This window comes from Accipiter gentilis, chromosome 14, assembly GCF_929443795.1.
Source record: "Accipiter gentilis chromosome 14, bAccGen1.1, whole genome shotgun sequence".
NCBI lineage: Eukaryota > Metazoa > Chordata > Aves > Accipitriformes > Accipitridae > Astur > Astur gentilis.
The window spans coordinates 32830671-32846486 of NC_064893.1; the positions used below are offsets into that span (position 1 = coordinate 32830671).

The following is a 15816-nucleotide window of genomic DNA, read 5'->3' on the forward strand; positions in this document are numbered from 1 at the left end:
CCCCTCGCTGCCTCCCAGCAAAGGCATCCCCGAGCTCCAGCACACGGTGGGATCACCGGCATCGCCAGCATCACCTCTGCCAAAACCACGAGAGCCCCCGGTCCCGCTCCGTGGCGGCCAGAGCCAGGGCTGGGGGTTTCCCCCCTCCAGCTCACCGCCACCTTGGTCCCCCCAACAACCGGGCTTCAGTCTGTACCAAAAAAAAAGTGAATATAGTGCAAAGCAAAGGGAGGGAGGGACCGAAGCTTCCCCCGGGGCTGCTCGGCCTCGCTCGGCAGCGCGGGAGCCGCAGTCCGGTTCCATCCCAGTGCGGGCAGGCATCTCCCAAGCAATGGGCGGCTTGAAGAGAGCCCGGCCAGGGCACCGTCCCACCGGAGGGAGGAGGACGGACACCGAAGCGGGTCAGCGGGCCGGGGCGAAGGTGCCCCACAGGCTCCCACTGCCTCCCGAACCAGTCCGGAACTGGTCCCTGTGTCCAGGCGGGTTCCTGCCATCCTCTTGCCCGCAGCCAGACTTTGCTGTTGCGGTGCAACCCGTACCCAGAGCATGAAATGCACCCGGGGTGGGGGTCCCTGCTGCGGCCCCCCCTGGTTCTCTCTGCTGTTGTGCGGCTCCTCGCCATTGCCCATCCGTGGCAGGGCTGGCTGTGGGACAGAGCAAGGACAACTGGAAAGCGAGTGCAATGAAGGGAGAGCCCACCCGGAGGGGTGCAGCCCTGTAACACCCCCCCCCGCCAGCAGCTGGAGGCACAGCGGCGTCCATCGGGCAGGGGGCTGCAGCACGATGCTCGGTGCCGCATCCCACATCGCCGCTTGGCACCTCTCTTCCAGCAACGGTCCTTTCCCTCCTCCAAGACAAAGGAGCTGGGAAGGGGGGGGGCAGCACACCCCGATGCACCCACAGAATCCCCCCCCGGCCCTTTCCCACCCCCCCCAGGGCTGCCTAACGAGCCAGAGCCAACGAAGGACCCCGGGAGAGCGGGGACATGGCGGGGGGGCTTTACAATCAGCGGTCGTGTCCGTGGGGGCGGGCTGGGGGTGTCGGGGTGCGGGGGGGGTGGGGGTGTCAGGGCTGGGCGCTGCCCCCGGGGCTGGCGACGGGGCGACAGCCCATCCTGCGGATGGAGTGGAGGGCCACGGTGCAGCAGCCCCGCAGCAGCGAGCTGATGTTGTAGATGGGCTGACCCTGCCGGCGCTGCGAGCGGCACAGCCAGGCCACCGTGGGCACCGCCGGCACCACCACCGCCAACAGATCCACGATGAAATGGCGGCTCCAGTAGCTCTTGGAAGGGGCGGCCTCGCAGCCGGTCACCTCCGTCGTCTCCTCCTCCGCCACGCAGGCGATGGCCACGGAGGGGCTGGCGCCGGGGGGCTGCCGCACCGCCGGGTTGCAGGGGGTACCCCCCTCGGCCCCGGCACCCGCCGCGGCGGCGTCGGGCTCGGCTGCCGGCAGGTCCGTGGTCCCGGCGGGGTTGGAGAGCTCGGGGCCGGGCATCACGTCTTCCATTTCGGAGACCCAAGCCGAGGTGGGGCTGCCTAAGCTGCAAGCCTGGGACTTCATCACCTTCTCCAGGATGGTGTCCAGGTCGGGCTGGCAGGGCACGAAGTCCGTCTGGATGGCCCGTTCCTGCATGCAGCTGGCCTGCACCCCAGCCTCCACGCCGCCCCGCAGCCCCAGCAGCTTCTCGTAGGTGGAACTGGGGGGCAGGCGGCCGCCGGGCTCGCCTCCCACCTCCAGCGGGTCCGTGTGGCCGGGAGCATCCTCCGCCCCCGCGAAGCCGCTGTCGGCCCCCTCGTCCAGCGAGATGGTCTGCGAGCCCCCCACGTTGCGGTCCCCGGCCCCCTGGTCGCTCAGCTTGGTGTAGGTGGAGCTGCGGGTGAGGGATCGGGCCGGGGACCCCCCGGCCGACTCGCCGGCCCCCTCCTCCTTCAGCACCCCGTTCTGCGCCACCTCCATGCTATGCAGCAGCGTCTCCAGCTTCTTGTTCTGGATGTTGATGTCCACGAAATACTTCTGGAGCCCCTTGTCCTTCTCCAGCAGGTTGTTCTTCACCGTGTCGATGACCTGCTTCAGCTGCTTGATCTCCTTGCGGGCTTCCTTCAGCGCCAGCTGGGCCTCCACGCGATGGCACTCCTCCTCGATCCAGTCCTCCTGCATCCGCGACAGCTGCGTCTTCAGGTCCTCGATCTCGGCGTCCCTGCGAGAGATGGGGAGGGCACCGCCGCGGTGCTGAGGGGGCTGCGGGGCCAGCCCCGTCCTCACGTGCCCGGCATGGAGTTGGAGCCAGATCACCCAGTAACACACGCGGCTGGGACCCGTGGATAGATCCGGTGGCTCAGGGACCCTCGGGAGTGATGCTCGGGGACCCTCGGGCGCGATGCTCGGGGACCCTCGGGCATGATGCTCGGGGACCCTCAGGAGCGATGCTCTCCTGGAGGAGGATGCAGAGCCCAGGGCTCCCAAGGGCTGCGTGGGGACGGGCAGGTGCCCCGGGTGGGCGCGTGGCAGCTGGCACGCCGGCGAGGACGTGCCTAAGCCCGAGAGGAGCAGATGGGGATTAGCCACCCTCTGACGCTGAAATTCAGAAAAAGCGTGGCAGAGGCTTAAACCGGGGGCGCAGGGGAGAGCGCAGCCACCGCAGGTGGGACGTATGGGCTCTGTGGTCCCTGAATCGGCGGCTCCCTGGTTGGATGGGCAGCAATGCCAGATGCCCACGTGCCTGCAACACCGCTGCAAAGCTGTGAACCCTGCGCCTGGGCATGAGCCCAAGGACAAGATGCAGGGCTGGGAACCGAGAGACCCCACATGGACCAGTCCCATACAGGACCTGCCGCTGCGGGTGGTGACGGCTGGTGCCAGGACCCTTCCCGGCAACTCCCGTGCCGGGGGGGGGTGTGTCTGTGCCCGCTTCTTCCGTGCTCACCTGTCCTGCAGCCGCTCCTGCGTGTCCTTCAGGCGAGCTTTCAGGTGCCTGATGCAGACCTCCTTCTGCTGCAGGGGCGTCAGGTATTGTTCCGGCGTCGGCGGCTTTATCCCATGGTTGTCGCTGCAGAGGTTGTACTTGGCCGAGCGCCTGCGGGGACACAGACGTCACCCACCCGCCGGCGCCGGCGCCGGCACAGGCTCAGCGGAGGGGCCCCAAGGGAGATGCTTGCTCTCGGGGTGCAGGGGGGTGCACCCCTGTTACGCATCCCAAAGGAGCCCTGCGGGTGGGAGAGGCAGGGCGGGTGTCTCGGGGTGCTGTGCCAACAGCCGGAGGGTGGGCACAGCTCCCGACCCCGCTGGTGCTGAGCCCTCTGCAGAGCCGCGGGCTTCGCCAGGGCGGCGGGTGCATGAGCAGAGCCAGGAGCAGGCGGGTGCCGAGGTCTCCGCGTGCCCAGAGCGAGCTTTCCAGGGAATGACAGATGCAAATGGAGACCCCAGGGTGGGATCAGCCCCAGAAGAGATGGAGACGGAAGATGGGTAATGGGAGGGTTTGGGATGGAGCAGGTCTTGGAGCTGGCAGCTGTCCTGCCCGTGGAGAGCAAGCCGGGGTGTCCGGCATTTGCTCCGGGCTGGGCCAGCAGCATGTCCGGACTCTCCTCACGCCACCACCGGCGCGGATGAGGTGATGGCTCTGGCCCAAAGCCCAGGGCAGCGTGGAGCGCAGGGGCTGGCCAGGGACAGGGCTGCGTGTCTGGGCTGGGAGGCACGCAGCACGAGACGCTCCCGCATTGCAGCGGGGTGGCCCCAAACCCCCCATCCATCGCAGCAGGGTGGCGGGTACTCTCTGTGCATGGCAGCAGGGCAGCCCAAAATCCCCATGCGTGGCAGCAAGGCAGCCCAGCAGCCTTCGGCCAGAGACACAAGCATCGCGTTAGGAGGAGCAGCCAGGCAGGACCGTGGCCTTGCAACGCTCCGTTGCAGCAGGACGGCCACCGCTCCCTGCTGCAGCGTGCACGGGCTCTGATCGCCAGGTTACCCTCGAGCCCCTCCGGTCCTCCCAGATTTGATGCCACCTCTGGGAGATGGAAGGCGGTTGGGGACCGGTGGGAGCAGCCCAGCCTGGGGATGAGTCTCGCTCCCTGGAGCGGCGCAACCGGCAGCCCCAAAACGCTGGCACAGGCTGCTGTGCCTGCAGGGCTGGGGTCGGTGCCCGTCCCGCAGGCTGCCGCCAGCTCTTGCCGGACCTTCGCCGGGCAGCACGAGGGGATGGAAACAAAGCTCTTGCCCGCCATGCCTTTGGTCCTGAAGAACCCGGGGTGCTCTTCGGGGTGCAGGAGCAGCGGGAAGGACGCGTGCAGCGTGCAAGCCACAGCCACGGCAGGACGGAGGGAAGGGGACGGTGTGCCAGGCTGGCAGGTGGGGAGGGGGACGGGACAGGGAGGGAGAAGACACGACAACGACGGCGGAGAGGTTTGGAGGAGGATGGTGGGGGGATTTTTGCGAGAAAACGCCAGCGGCTCCGCTGGCTCCGGCTTCCCCAGCCGTCCAGCACACACAGCCTCGCTCCACCGGCCCCTGAGCTCCTGTCCCCGCCGGGCACCGGCACCAGCAACACGGGTGCTGCTCCCTTCTGCCCGGGGTGGGGGGTCACCCGGCAGCCGCCCTGGGGCCACGGGTGATGGGTTACCTTGGGGTGGGGCTGCTGTCGCTGCCCTTGCAGGAGCCAGAATTGCTGCTGCTGCTCAGCGAGGAGGTGCCGTAGGTGTCCCTCCCGGGGGGCGAGGGGCGCCTGGAGGCAGGGAGAAGAGGCTGTGTCTCAGGCCGAGTGGCTGAGGGCGCTGAAGACTTAAAGAAGGAGGCAAAGCCACTCCGTCCATAAACCCCGCGACTGCCAACCACCACACCGAGAACACACAAGACAAAAGGACAAAACAAACAGCAGGGATCAAAATGGCACGGACACGGCGACGGGCACAAAGGCAGGGCTGGGGGGGGGGGGGGGCTGCCCACCCGCTCCCGCCACCCTCCCAGCATGGCATTCCCTGGATGGCGGCGTGGCATCCCTGCACCCTGAGGACCAGGAGCCCCTTGGGAGCCCTCGGGGACCGTGGCTCTGGCAGAGCTCGAGCCACTCCGCTGCCTTTTCTCTCTGCCCATGCTGCTGGTGGCAGCTGGTACCTAAATAACAGCAGCCCAGGTCACGGAGCCATTTGGAGGGGAATAAATGCTTTTTTTTCTCGCTTTTTTCCCTCTTGCTCTTTATCACTGCAGCTCAAGGAGAGGCTTTTCAAGGGCTAACACACCTCTCGGCTTCACCGCCCCAACCCCAGTGCCCCTGGGCCACTGGCTGGCACTGGGGCCCTCCGCCACTGCCTGCCTTTGCCTGGATGGACAGAGGGGTCGGTCCCGGCTGTGGCAGAGACGGACAGAGAGGGACGAGGCGGGGTGCAGCACTCGGGGGGGCTGCATGCACAGATGGGAAAGTGCTGTGTGGCGGGCAGCAACATGCAACCCCCGAAAGCCGGGCTGGGGGTTCGTGCTGCAAAGTGGCAGCTCGTGGTGTAGGTGGGGATCGTTCCCTCCCTGCTGCCAGCCAGGAGAAGTGCTGGGCAGCCGCCGGTGCCGGGTCCCAGGGGCCAGAGGCCGAAGCATATTCACCTGCGCGATCCGGTGGACGAGCGTCTGCTCCCCGGCAGAGACATCGCTGCAGTGCCGCGGGTCCTGGGCGCCGGGGAACTGCGGGTTAAATGCGACAGAGAGAGGAGGTGAAGGCAGAGAAATGGCCCCAGTGGGATGGGAACGGTGCAAAGTGCCGGCACAGGGGTGAGCCTCCGCACCGGGGCACCGGTTTAGTCCCCAGGGCCACCTGTACAGGGACAGATGTGGACCGCATCCCCTGCACATCTGGGCTGTGCTCCTTGCCTGCTTCCCACAGCCCAGGAACGCCGGGATGCTGCATGCCCAGGGTCCTGCCCAGGCGGGGCGCACTGCGGGCGTAGGGCGAGGGCTTGCTTAATTTATAAAGCAAACCAGAAGCATAGCAAGTACTTGCCCATGGTCTAAAGCCCCTTTCCCACCAGTCTTCAGACACGGGACAAGCTTTCCCCTGACCCCACGTCCCCGTCCCTGCCGGGGAAGGGAGGTCTGCTCCAGGGACACAGGGTGCCTGCGGTGGTGGCATTACTCGGGGCAGAGATGGGACAAGGGCTCTGACACCCAGCCCTGGACCTCGCTGAGTTTCTGCCCAGGCAGGTGGCTGTCCCCACAGCGGGCTGGGCGCCTGCTTTTTCTTAATTAAGTCAGAATCGCCCGTTCACCAGTGAAATCGGGTAAGGAAGCGCAGATCCCTGCATGATGCGGCAGCAACAGCTAATCCCTTGAGGAACACAGAGCCCATTTTCCTGTAAATAAATAGGCCAGATCCAAAGGCTCGTAGCAATCATCGGGAGCTGCTCAAGGAGGCAGCCCCTCAGGCACACGCAGGGATGTGAACTGCTGCAGCAGAGCGGAGATACGGAAAGCATCCACTCAGCACGTCCATCCCGCCGAGCATCCCGTGGGACCGCTGCGATGCCCCACCACGCTCACGGGCTGCCAGCGACAGCCAGGCCGGGAGCACCGTGTGGGCCCCCCCACTATCCCCAAGCCCATTCACAGTGCGGGTATTTGTCCCAGATTTTGGCAGCTCCAGCCCAGAGCAACGCGAGCGATGGGATCGGCCAGCTGATAATCGATGGGCGACTGCAAATGCCAAGTGCTGCTCGGCCACGGTCCAGGGGAGCGCGAGGAGCGGGACGAGACAGGGAGGCAGGAGAGGAGGAGGGAGCACGGCCAGCTCACCCCAATGCAGCCTTTTGCATTTGCCACCCCAGGGCTGGTTTTTTTCCAGGCTACCTCTTGCCTAATACTCGAAGCCCAGAACAGCCAGCCCAGGCTTCTCCTCTGCCCAGGATACGCCGCTCCCTGATCCCCAGACCAGGGCACCAAAGAGCCCAGAGCTGTGGAGGGAGGGGTGCCAGCACCCCCAGGACACGGTGACCAGGATTTGGGGGTCCTACTGCTTCCCTCTGGGATGGACACGCTGGGAAGGACCTGGGCAGGGGGAGGCAACAGTCTGCCCTGCCAGATAACTGCTCCCGGAGTCAACAGCATGCGCGGCCGGGCGGCTGCGGGCTTTGCTAATGCAGCAGCGTGAATCAGCATCCAGCGGGAGAGCCGAGCGTGGCCCAGGCGCCGGCGTGAGCATCCTCCGGCAGCACCACGCGGGGCTGCGGCACAGCCCAGGCGCCGGCTGCAGGGCCCCGCAGAGTGGGCAGCGGGGTCGGCCCCGTCCCTCCCTTTCCATGCTGCGGGGTGACCCCCCAGCAGCTCTCCGGCAGGGCTTTTGGGGAGATTTGTGGCCTCGGGGGCTAACTCCTCGCCCTCTCGCAGCCCCAAGCTCCGTGTCCTGGCCAGACACAGCCCAGCAGTACCCGGCATCGCCACCGCCTCCCGCTCTTCCCCGTTGACAGCAGTTACCCACACGCCAAACCGCTCTGCTCAGGGCTCCCTCTCCGCTCCATTAACATGCAGCACCAGGCAAGTGCCAGCACCGCAGATGGCACGCCTGTGTCCAGCACCCCGGCCGGTACTGCTCCTGCCAGCACCCCACGCTGCACCCCACGCTCCTGCCCCGGCACCCGCAGCCCAGAACGGCTCTGTGGGGAAGCCTGGATTCGGTCTCACGCCTGGTGAGCTCAGTTCCTTCTCCTCCTCCTCCTCCCACAGCTGCAGACTCGCCCGGCACCCACGCCGAGGCTCGGTGCCTCTCCCGGCGCTGGCAGGTTTAGGGGGCGAGAAACTCAGAGCAGCCCCGAGCTGCTGCCGCAGGGAGCCTGGCCGAGGTCTGCCAGCGGGCACTGAAATCCCACGGAGGGGGGGCACCGTCCTGCGCCCTCCCCAGATCCCCATCTCATGAACGTGATGGGCTGCGCATCCTCTCCCAGCCGGGTACCGGCTCTGCCTCGCCAAGCTGCCCCAGGGCGGCTTGAACCAGCAGGCTTGAATTTAATCACTGGTAATAAATTGTCAGTGTCTGTATTCCCACAGAATCAACAGGCCATTTCAGACTCCCCAAAAGCCTCACCATGCCAACAGGCTGCCAAGGACAGGCAGGTTGGGCAGACTTAGCACCAAAGCTGAAAACACGCTTTCTCACCTGGTACGTGGCTACTTTGCCTCTAAAGGCAGAGGGAATTACTTGTCTGCACTCAGAATTACCACTACAGCATGGAGCAGGATGAGCAGCTCTAGTGCAAAGAGAGCCTTGCCATGAAAGCGTGAGAAAATCCAAGATTATCTTATCACGTTTGAAATGCAAGAAAGGGAGAAGCAGCGAAGACCTCCGCTTCTCCAGTGATTTGCAGAGGGGTCCATTCCCGCAGAGGGGCTGCCCCTGCCCTCTGGTGGGACCCACGTCAGCCCGGACCCCACCTCCCCACAACGCCTGGCACTTCTGGGGGCTCCGTCTCGCTGCTGCGGCTGCTCATTGATTAGGCATTGGGAAAAACACACTGAGAGGAAATGAAAAGCATTCAAAGATGAAGAACTGTGTCCCTGAGCGCGCTGCATGCTCTCCAGCAAGGAAGATGATGGCAGCCGCAAGGGCCAGGAAGCACAGGGGAGTAACCAAGAGAAGATCACTAAAATTTAAAATCCATCTAATAGATGGGGCTTGTGGCATGAGTCAGAGCAAAGCTGCAAGGGCAAGCAGAAAAGAAGAAATCCCATAAAAACATGGGGATGGAAAGCAACCCAAGCCAGGGCAGAGGGCGGGCAGGCTCGTCTTTCCATGTCAGAAGCATCGGGGACGAGGTCAGCAGAGCTGCCCATGGCCAGCCCTGCGTGGGGAAGGCAGCTCCCGCTCCGCACAGGGACAAAACCCCAAAAACGAATATCAGGAGCCTCGGCAGCAGGAGAGGAAATTTGCAGGGCCGGAGGACAACGTGCCACTGCCAGCGACTCTGGGTCTGCAAATCCCAAGTCATGCAAAGGGTGGATGAGATAAAGCCAGGTCTCACGTGCCAGCTGAAATGTCCAGCTGAGAGCCAGCACGGGGAACAGATTTCCTCCACCTTATTTTCGTCTTTGCAGAATGATGAACATGGGGAATGTCTTGCAGGACACAGAATAAATGTGGCAAAATCCTTTGCTTGTGGGTCGAGCCTCACAGAGCTGACAAAAACAGCTTGTGCCCCAGAAGAGAGAATGTGTCTGCAGCACAGGCCTCGGAGAGACCCCAAGCAGTAATAACCTGGCATCAGAAACGGGCGCTGAGCCCAGCCACACAAACTGCAAATGCTTATCCCCGCAGCCAAAAAGTTCATCTCCGCACCATTACCCTGCTGGGACACGCAGTCCCAGCTCCGTAGCGCAGCCCGGGCTTGCAATTACACAGAGATTTTTAACAGACACCGCCAGGGCACGGACACCGGGGCGAGGATAGGGCGATTTGGGGAGGGCCGGCTTGGACCCATGCCACGGGCACTGGCAGGACCCTGCTCAGCACAGCACCTCTGTGGTCGCTCTCGTTCCTTGGGGATGCTGGTACGGGCCAGGGTCTGACAGTCCAACTTACACCAGATCCAGAGCTCATGCTGCAAACCACCTATTTTGTGTTTCAGCATCTTGCAAACCACCCCAAAACACAGCTCAGGGGATGGGCAGGATGAACGCTGCCCTTCGCAATGTCTAACGCTCTCTCCTAGAGCCACCGACAGCAAAACTCCCAATTGCCAATTGCCCGGCTCAGAGTGGAACAGAAAGGCAGCTCTTTTAAAAACAACAGCACAAAATAGTGCTTATTCTGTGCAACAGAATTAGCCTGGGGAATTCACGCTAAATAAAAGCAATGGTCCTTGATAAGGAAACAGCTGGAGTTACAGCACGAAAAGCTGACACCACACGCGGGGTGGGATGGAGGACAGCCGGGCACAAGAGCCTCTCGCCCCCAGGAGTGGGTGACCCCCCTCACCGGCACATTGTGCCGTAACCGCTCCGAGCACTTTCCGTGCCTGCTGCGGTCAGCAGCGCTCAGCCCCAGGCAGGGCTCAGCCCCAGGCAGGATTCAGGCAGCCGCTGCTCCCCACCGCACCGGTAATGGTGTCCGGCACCCCCAGGCACGGCACGTGCCCCGGTCCCTGCCAGCACAAGTTGCTCAGCCGGTTCCCCACCTCTGCATGTCCCCCGGGGCCAAGAGCCCCCCACGCTGCCACTGTCCTGGGGTGGGTGACACCACGGGGCTCCGGGTACTCCCGAGCCGCATCCTTCGGTGGGTTCCCAGCTCCCGCCGGCCGCAGAGGGGATTTGGGGCACTGCTGACCCACAGACCGCATCGCGATGGCGATGCAAAGCCGCGGGTGGCAGAGCGGTGACAGGGTGCCAGCAGAGCACCCTGAGGCTCAGCCCGGCATCTCAGGGGTGGATTTCCCCAAGCATTGTGGCTCAGCCATCATTTGGGGATTGCCGCCCTGCAGAGATGCCTCTTTGGCTCAAACGCCGCCTCTTCCCCACTCCATGCTGGATCCCCTGGCCGTGCCAGTGATGGGCAGACAGGGCTCGGCAGGTACCGCTCCTCCTAGAAGCTTCCTGCACTGGGAAACGGGGCCACGGGACCCCCGGAGAGACCCTCGCCATCGGCTCGGTGACGCCTCCGATGATTCCTCAATCCGTTCCTCCAGGGGTTTCGCCACCGCAGGCTCTTACTTCCGAGGCATCTCTCTTTGCTCGACTTCTGCAGGGTTCACGAGGAACCGGCTGCTGCGCTGGCCCGAGCTGCCCCACCGGCTCGTCCCGTCCCCACGGGGAACACGCAGAGAAGGTGCAAGAGCAGGCGGGCCTGTTTGGCAGCCCCAGCCCCAGCCCTCGGCACGCAGCCGCCCGGGCCCAGCAGCCGCTGCATTTTGCCAGATTTCTCGCTCACTGCTTCTTTTGTCGGGGTTCCCATCACCCTGCCCGCTGCCGGATTCCCTTGTTTTCCTTGATGCATCCTGCATTGGGAGCGTTTCGCAACGGTGGCACCAAGCCCAAGCATCTAAGAGCAGCTTTACCAATTCTGCAGAAACCCTGGGAGAAGAACCATGCCCGGCACACGCTGGCGGGCACCTTCCTTATGGGTCCCTCTCCATATTTTCAGCCTTCCAGTACTAACGAGATTAAAAGCAGAGAGCAACAGGGGGAGGAAAATCACAGCTTCCATTTTTCTGTGGAACAGAAAGGTCTCCCGAAGAGACCTCCCTGCCTTTCCAACACAGGCTTTGCTTTTCCTTCACACTAAAAATAAGCAAAGTGCTGAACATGGTGAAAAAAACCAACCACCCGATTTGGGACAGAGTGCTGCATCCCCAAAACAGAGGCAATGCCAGGATCGGTTTGCGTTCGGAAAGCGACTGGGGTGCAGTTGGGGGGGGTGGGAAGGAGCAGGATCCAGCAGCCGGGGGCCGAGGCCAGCAGAAGTCCGGCAAAGGAGGGGGTCAGCGCGGTGGGCACCACGGGCACCATCCCAGCTGCCTGGCTCAACACCGGCTGCCTGGTGCACAGCGGTGACCATGTCTGCCCTCCTGCTTCTGCCACAGGGGATTTTTTGGGAGACAGGGGCTGTTTTGCTCCTACTCAGGAGTTTCCAAGGGAGCGGCGATACCTCCAGGGGCTGGGAAACTCTGCTCCCTGCTCCAGCAGAGACGGGCTCATCCCAAAGCAGACAGAGCTTCACCTGGGTGCCGGACAGAGGGAGATGCTCCAATTCAGGCCAGAGCAGAGCGCTCAGGGCAAGAGCAGGGACAAAATGCACAGGGTGTTTATGCAACACCCCCAGAAAAATCAATTTTGCTAAGAGTTGTTGTATCACATAATGAAACGCAGGAGTAACTCCTTTTATTCTCTTGTTTGTTATAAAATGCTGAGTTGACACCCAGAGATTACAGGAAAATAGAGACCATTCAAAAAGATCAGGTTATGCAGCTCATCACTTTTCCAGCTGACCCGGCTGCAGCGCCAAATGGGGAGGTGGCAATTCCTGGCCCTCATTAGCTAAAAATAAGGTGCCTGACCAGAGGGAACAGGCTGGTCTCTTCCTGAGGCCTCTGGAGGGAAAGGGAAAAGGGAAAAGAGCTCCGTGACAAACGCTGTACCAGCAGCAGTTGCCATGAGAGTAGGAGCAGGATACCCGGGATGCAGACCCTACGGTTTTACCCAAGGCCGGGAGGGTTGGCAGGTTGGGGATGCTCGTGAGGTTACGCCCCACCGCCCGCCCTGGGCCGGTGCTCTGCTGGGAGCCGAGCTGAGGATCGGTAAGCTGAAAGAAGAACCCACTCCTTTGGGATACGCAGGCAAAAAACATGGAAGAGAAATCCACCTTCCAGCGCGACAGCTACCCCCTCCCCTCCGCACCCCCGCGCGGTCTCGGCACGGTGGAAGCGGGTCTCCCCTCGCCACCATCCACCTTGAACGAGGGCTGGGAACAACGGTGGTCGCGGCAGATTAGCCCTGGGTCTCCGCATCGCTGGAATGGCCTACTTTAACAACACGCCAAATCTCCCGTCTGCGACGCTTACCGGGGTGCGAGCCCGAGCGTTGCCCCCTCCTGCCCCCCCCCGCCCCCCCAAGCGGGCACCCTGCAGCCCTGGAACCCAGGATTTGCGCCTTCTTGCACAAGGTCACGGCACCACGCACCCATTGCCTAGGGAGGGTGGGAACGCCGGTGTTTTATAAGCCCAACAAACGCACGGCAGCGGGTTTCTGTGCGACAACCAGGCAGCACTGACCTTGCGGGGAGGAGAGAAAAGGAGCACCCGGCTCATCGATCGGCTCATGTATTTTCTGTATCCCTTCGGAGATGGAGCATTAAGCCATTAAATAATAAAATCTCAATTGCAGAGCGGCTCCGGCTCCTGCAACGCCCCATGGTGCCGGGATGGATGCCGTACAGAGCAGATGTGGGTCTGGTGCATGCAGGGAGGCTCTGGTGCATGTGATGCGGGCCTGGTGCATGCAGGGAGGGTCCGGCGAGTGCACTGCGGGTCTGGCGAGCGCGCTGTACGCCCGAGGCGTGCCGTGCTGGTCCGGCGTACGCGGTACGGGTCCGGTGCTTGCGGTGCAGGGTCGATGCGTGTAATGCGGGGCGATGCGGGTCTGGGACACGAGGCGTGGGTCTGGTGAGCGGGACGTGGGTCCGGTGCGTGCCGGGGGGGGGGGGGGTCCGGTGCATGCAATGCAGGTCCAGTGCGCGCGCCGAGGGTCTGGCTGGTGTGACGTGTGTCCGGTGCATGCCGGGGGGGGCCGGTAGATGCAATGCAGGTGTGCTGTGGGCCCGATCCGGGACCCGCCCCAAGCACCCTCTGCCCTGGGGACCCCCACCATCACCCCCCCGCGATGCGGAGCAGCGCTGGCAGCCCCGTGCTGCGGGTCTGCTCCCCCCCCCCCCCCCCCAAGTCTGCAGCCAGAAAGGGATGAGTCACGGCGGCCGCGGGGTCCCCCCCACGCCCCCCCACGCCCCGCTCACCTGCGCGGAGCCCCGCCGATGTCCGGGGGGGGGGGGACCGGGATGGGGCTGGGGGGGGGGAGGCTCAGCGACCTGGCGGGGAAGGGAGAGAGCGGAGGGTGAACGGCGGCGGTGCGGGGCGTCCCCCCAACATCCCCCCCCACACACCCACCCGCCCCCCCCCCCCACGCCCCGCGCCCTCCCCCGTCTCCATCACCTGCGCCGGCCTCCATGGGTGCGGCGGGGCGGCCGGGGAGCGGAGGGATGGAGGGATGGGAGGGATGGAGGGATGGAGGGAGGCAGGGAGGGAGGGATGAGCCTTGCAGCTGCGTAATTTACCTCCCTCCTCTGCGCTCTTAAAGCGACGGCGGCGCGGGTGCCCCCCCCCCCCCCCCCGCCGGGTTTCCCCCCCGTTTCTATGGCAACTCCTTTTTGCCGGGGCGCAGCGCTCCGCCTCCCCACCCCCCCCAAAAAAAATAAAAAAAAGAAAAAAGCCGGTTTTTGAGGTCCCTCCCCGGCGGCGGTGCTCCCTGCGGCCGGAGCCGGGTCGCGCTCGGTTCCTCTCCCCGCGTAACCCCGGAGGAGGAGGAGGAGGAGGAGGAGGAGGAGGAGGAGGAGGAGGAGGAAGCGGGGGGGGGGGTGTTAGAGCCGGGGCAGCCCCGCGTTGCGGCCCTTGGAGACCTCCCCCCCAAGGTCGTAATTTTCATCTGACCAGTCCAATTCTGAGGACATCCGTCCGCCTAATTAATGACGCACTTTCATAAAGTAAAATAAATAAATAAATGACAATCTTTGCCTCATTTAAATACCTACGGGTCAGTCCGGCGGCAGCGAGACCGCCAGCTCCGGGGCTGGGATTGAAAAAGCAGCAAAGCATCAGCAGAACCGAACTGCTGCGCAGGGTTCCCGTTGGAGCGGGTCCTCTCCTCCCCGCTCGCTCCATGGGAAATCACGCCGGTCAGCGCTGGCACGGCGCGGCTAAGCTCTCAAGCACAGCCTGGTTACTCGTGGTACTACCTACCCACTTCCTTCTGTAGCTATCGAGCTTCACCTTTCCAAATTATTTCATAAGCAAACATCTAGGGCGAGGCCGCGAGGCCCTTACCGGGAGCCACCGAGCGACTTACTGTGGCCCACGTGGCAAGCAGCGGGGCTTCGGCTCCCACTCTGCTCCGGTGACCACGGCTGAGAGCGCCCAAGGTCGGCTGCAGCCACCCCTTCAGCAACTGGGAGAACAGCGAGATGCACATACATGTATACCTGTGTTACATATGTACACCTAACATCCTATGTGCTTGCATGCACATATAGACTTATGGAGGGGAACTGTTGAGCAGAGCCTGCTCCTAGTCTGGATCTGGACCCCAGTCCGACAGCCGAGCATGGCTGGGCAGGATTAAAACCCAAGGCCCCGTCTCACGACACGTAGAGGGATGCTGAGCTCGATGCCCCCCCCACCGGCGTCACGCTCCCCCTGCCCTTGCAGGTTCACTTTGTAACTCCCCCGCGGTTACGGTGGAGTTCTGACAAACCTGTTCTGTAAATAGGCACAAAGTCTTTCTTCCAGGACTTATTTCCTGCAAGATTTGTACCTCATTTATTCCAATACGCAGACTATTTTCAATGTATATATATCCTGTCTCTCATTTATTCCTGCCTGCCTCCTGTCCGCCTCCAGCCTCCTTTTGTTTCCCTCTTTCCTGGTGAATCCAACACACAGCCTCTCTCCTTGAAAGGAAAATTAATGAGTTAGCGCATCTGCTGCCACTGGAGCTGCTGCTACCCTGTGACAGCGGCAGACGTGGCGTAGATGTCGGATGCAGAGTCATTTTGGATGGCTTTTGGGGGGAAAAAATGCTTTCTTCTTCCCTCCCCAGCCTGCAGTGCTCCGTTTGCCAGGGTGCGGGAGCAGAGGGCTCACCGGGAGATGCGACACGCCGGGAGGGATTAGGTCTGCTGCAGGGGAGCAAGGGAGAGGTTTTCTCTCCTCCTTCTGCCACAGGCTCACTGCCAAGATGCCGAGCAGGAGATTTGGAGAACCAAACCCTTTCCTCACCCTGGGGTTGGTATGCGACTCCTGAACAAAACTGCCAGGCCTGGGCCCGAAGAGGAGAAGGAAACGAGCCGCTTTGATTACAGTCTTGGCCTGGGCTACGCTTGGCAAGCGTCACTCCTGTTGGCATCAGAAAAAGGAAAATACAGTTTCTTTTGCAGAAAACAGAAAGGTTTTTACCTAACAGGGTCACTTTTCCCTCCCTTACACCCAGAAAAGTAACCCCTCAGAGAACCTCAGCAAAGGCTTCTTATTGCTTATTTTATGTAATTATTCCTATGCAGAAAAAATAAAACCAACTGAAACCAGCCCTGCCACTGGC

At 62.9% G+C, this 15816-nt stretch overlaps 1 protein-coding gene across 6 annotated transcripts; it reads right to left on the minus strand.

Annotated features, from left to right (window-relative positions):
- Nucleotides 1–6: 6 nt before the first annotated feature.
- Nucleotides 7–13534, minus strand: SNPH (syntaphilin). Of its 6 annotated transcripts, none has more exons than XM_049817444.1 (5): nucleotides 13463–13534; nucleotides 5584–5661; nucleotides 4613–4813; nucleotides 2924–3073; nucleotides 7–2197 (listed from the first exon to the last, which is right to left on the minus strand). In XM_049817444.1, the coding sequence occupies exons 2-5, from the start codon at nucleotides 5625–5627 to the stop codon at nucleotides 1066–1068; spliced, it is 1527 nt and encodes a 508-aa protein (XP_049673401.1). In that variant the 5' UTR covers nucleotides 5628–5661; nucleotides 13463–13534; the 3' UTR covers nucleotides 7–1065. The 6 variants fall into 6 exon arrangements, with proteins under 6 accessions (XP_049673401.1, XP_049673397.1, XP_049673396.1 ...); XM_049817440.1 differs by having other exon boundaries at nucleotides 4613–4714; nucleotides 13463–13523; XM_049817439.1 differs by lacking the exon at nucleotides 13463–13534 and adding an exon at nucleotides 12726–12992.
- Between the last annotated feature and the right edge of the window lie 2282 nt (nucleotides 13535–15816).

What these genes read in the sequence shown, in the direction of transcription:
- SNPH (XM_049817438.1), bottom strand. Translation starts at nt 5,829, where the DNA reads ATGTGCAGGGGATGCGGTCCACATCTGTCCCTGTACAGGTGGCCCTGG. An exon ending in TCGTCCACCGGATCGCGCAG is followed by an intron (nt 4,771 to 5,583) that starts GTGAATATGCTT and finishes TCCTTCTTTAAG; the next exon opens with TCTTCAGCGCCCTCAGCCAC. An exon ending in GACAGCAGCCCCACCCCAAG is followed by an intron (nt 3,074 to 4,612) that starts GTAACCCATCAC and finishes GTGTCCCCGCAG; the next exon opens with GCGCTCGGCCAAGTACAACC.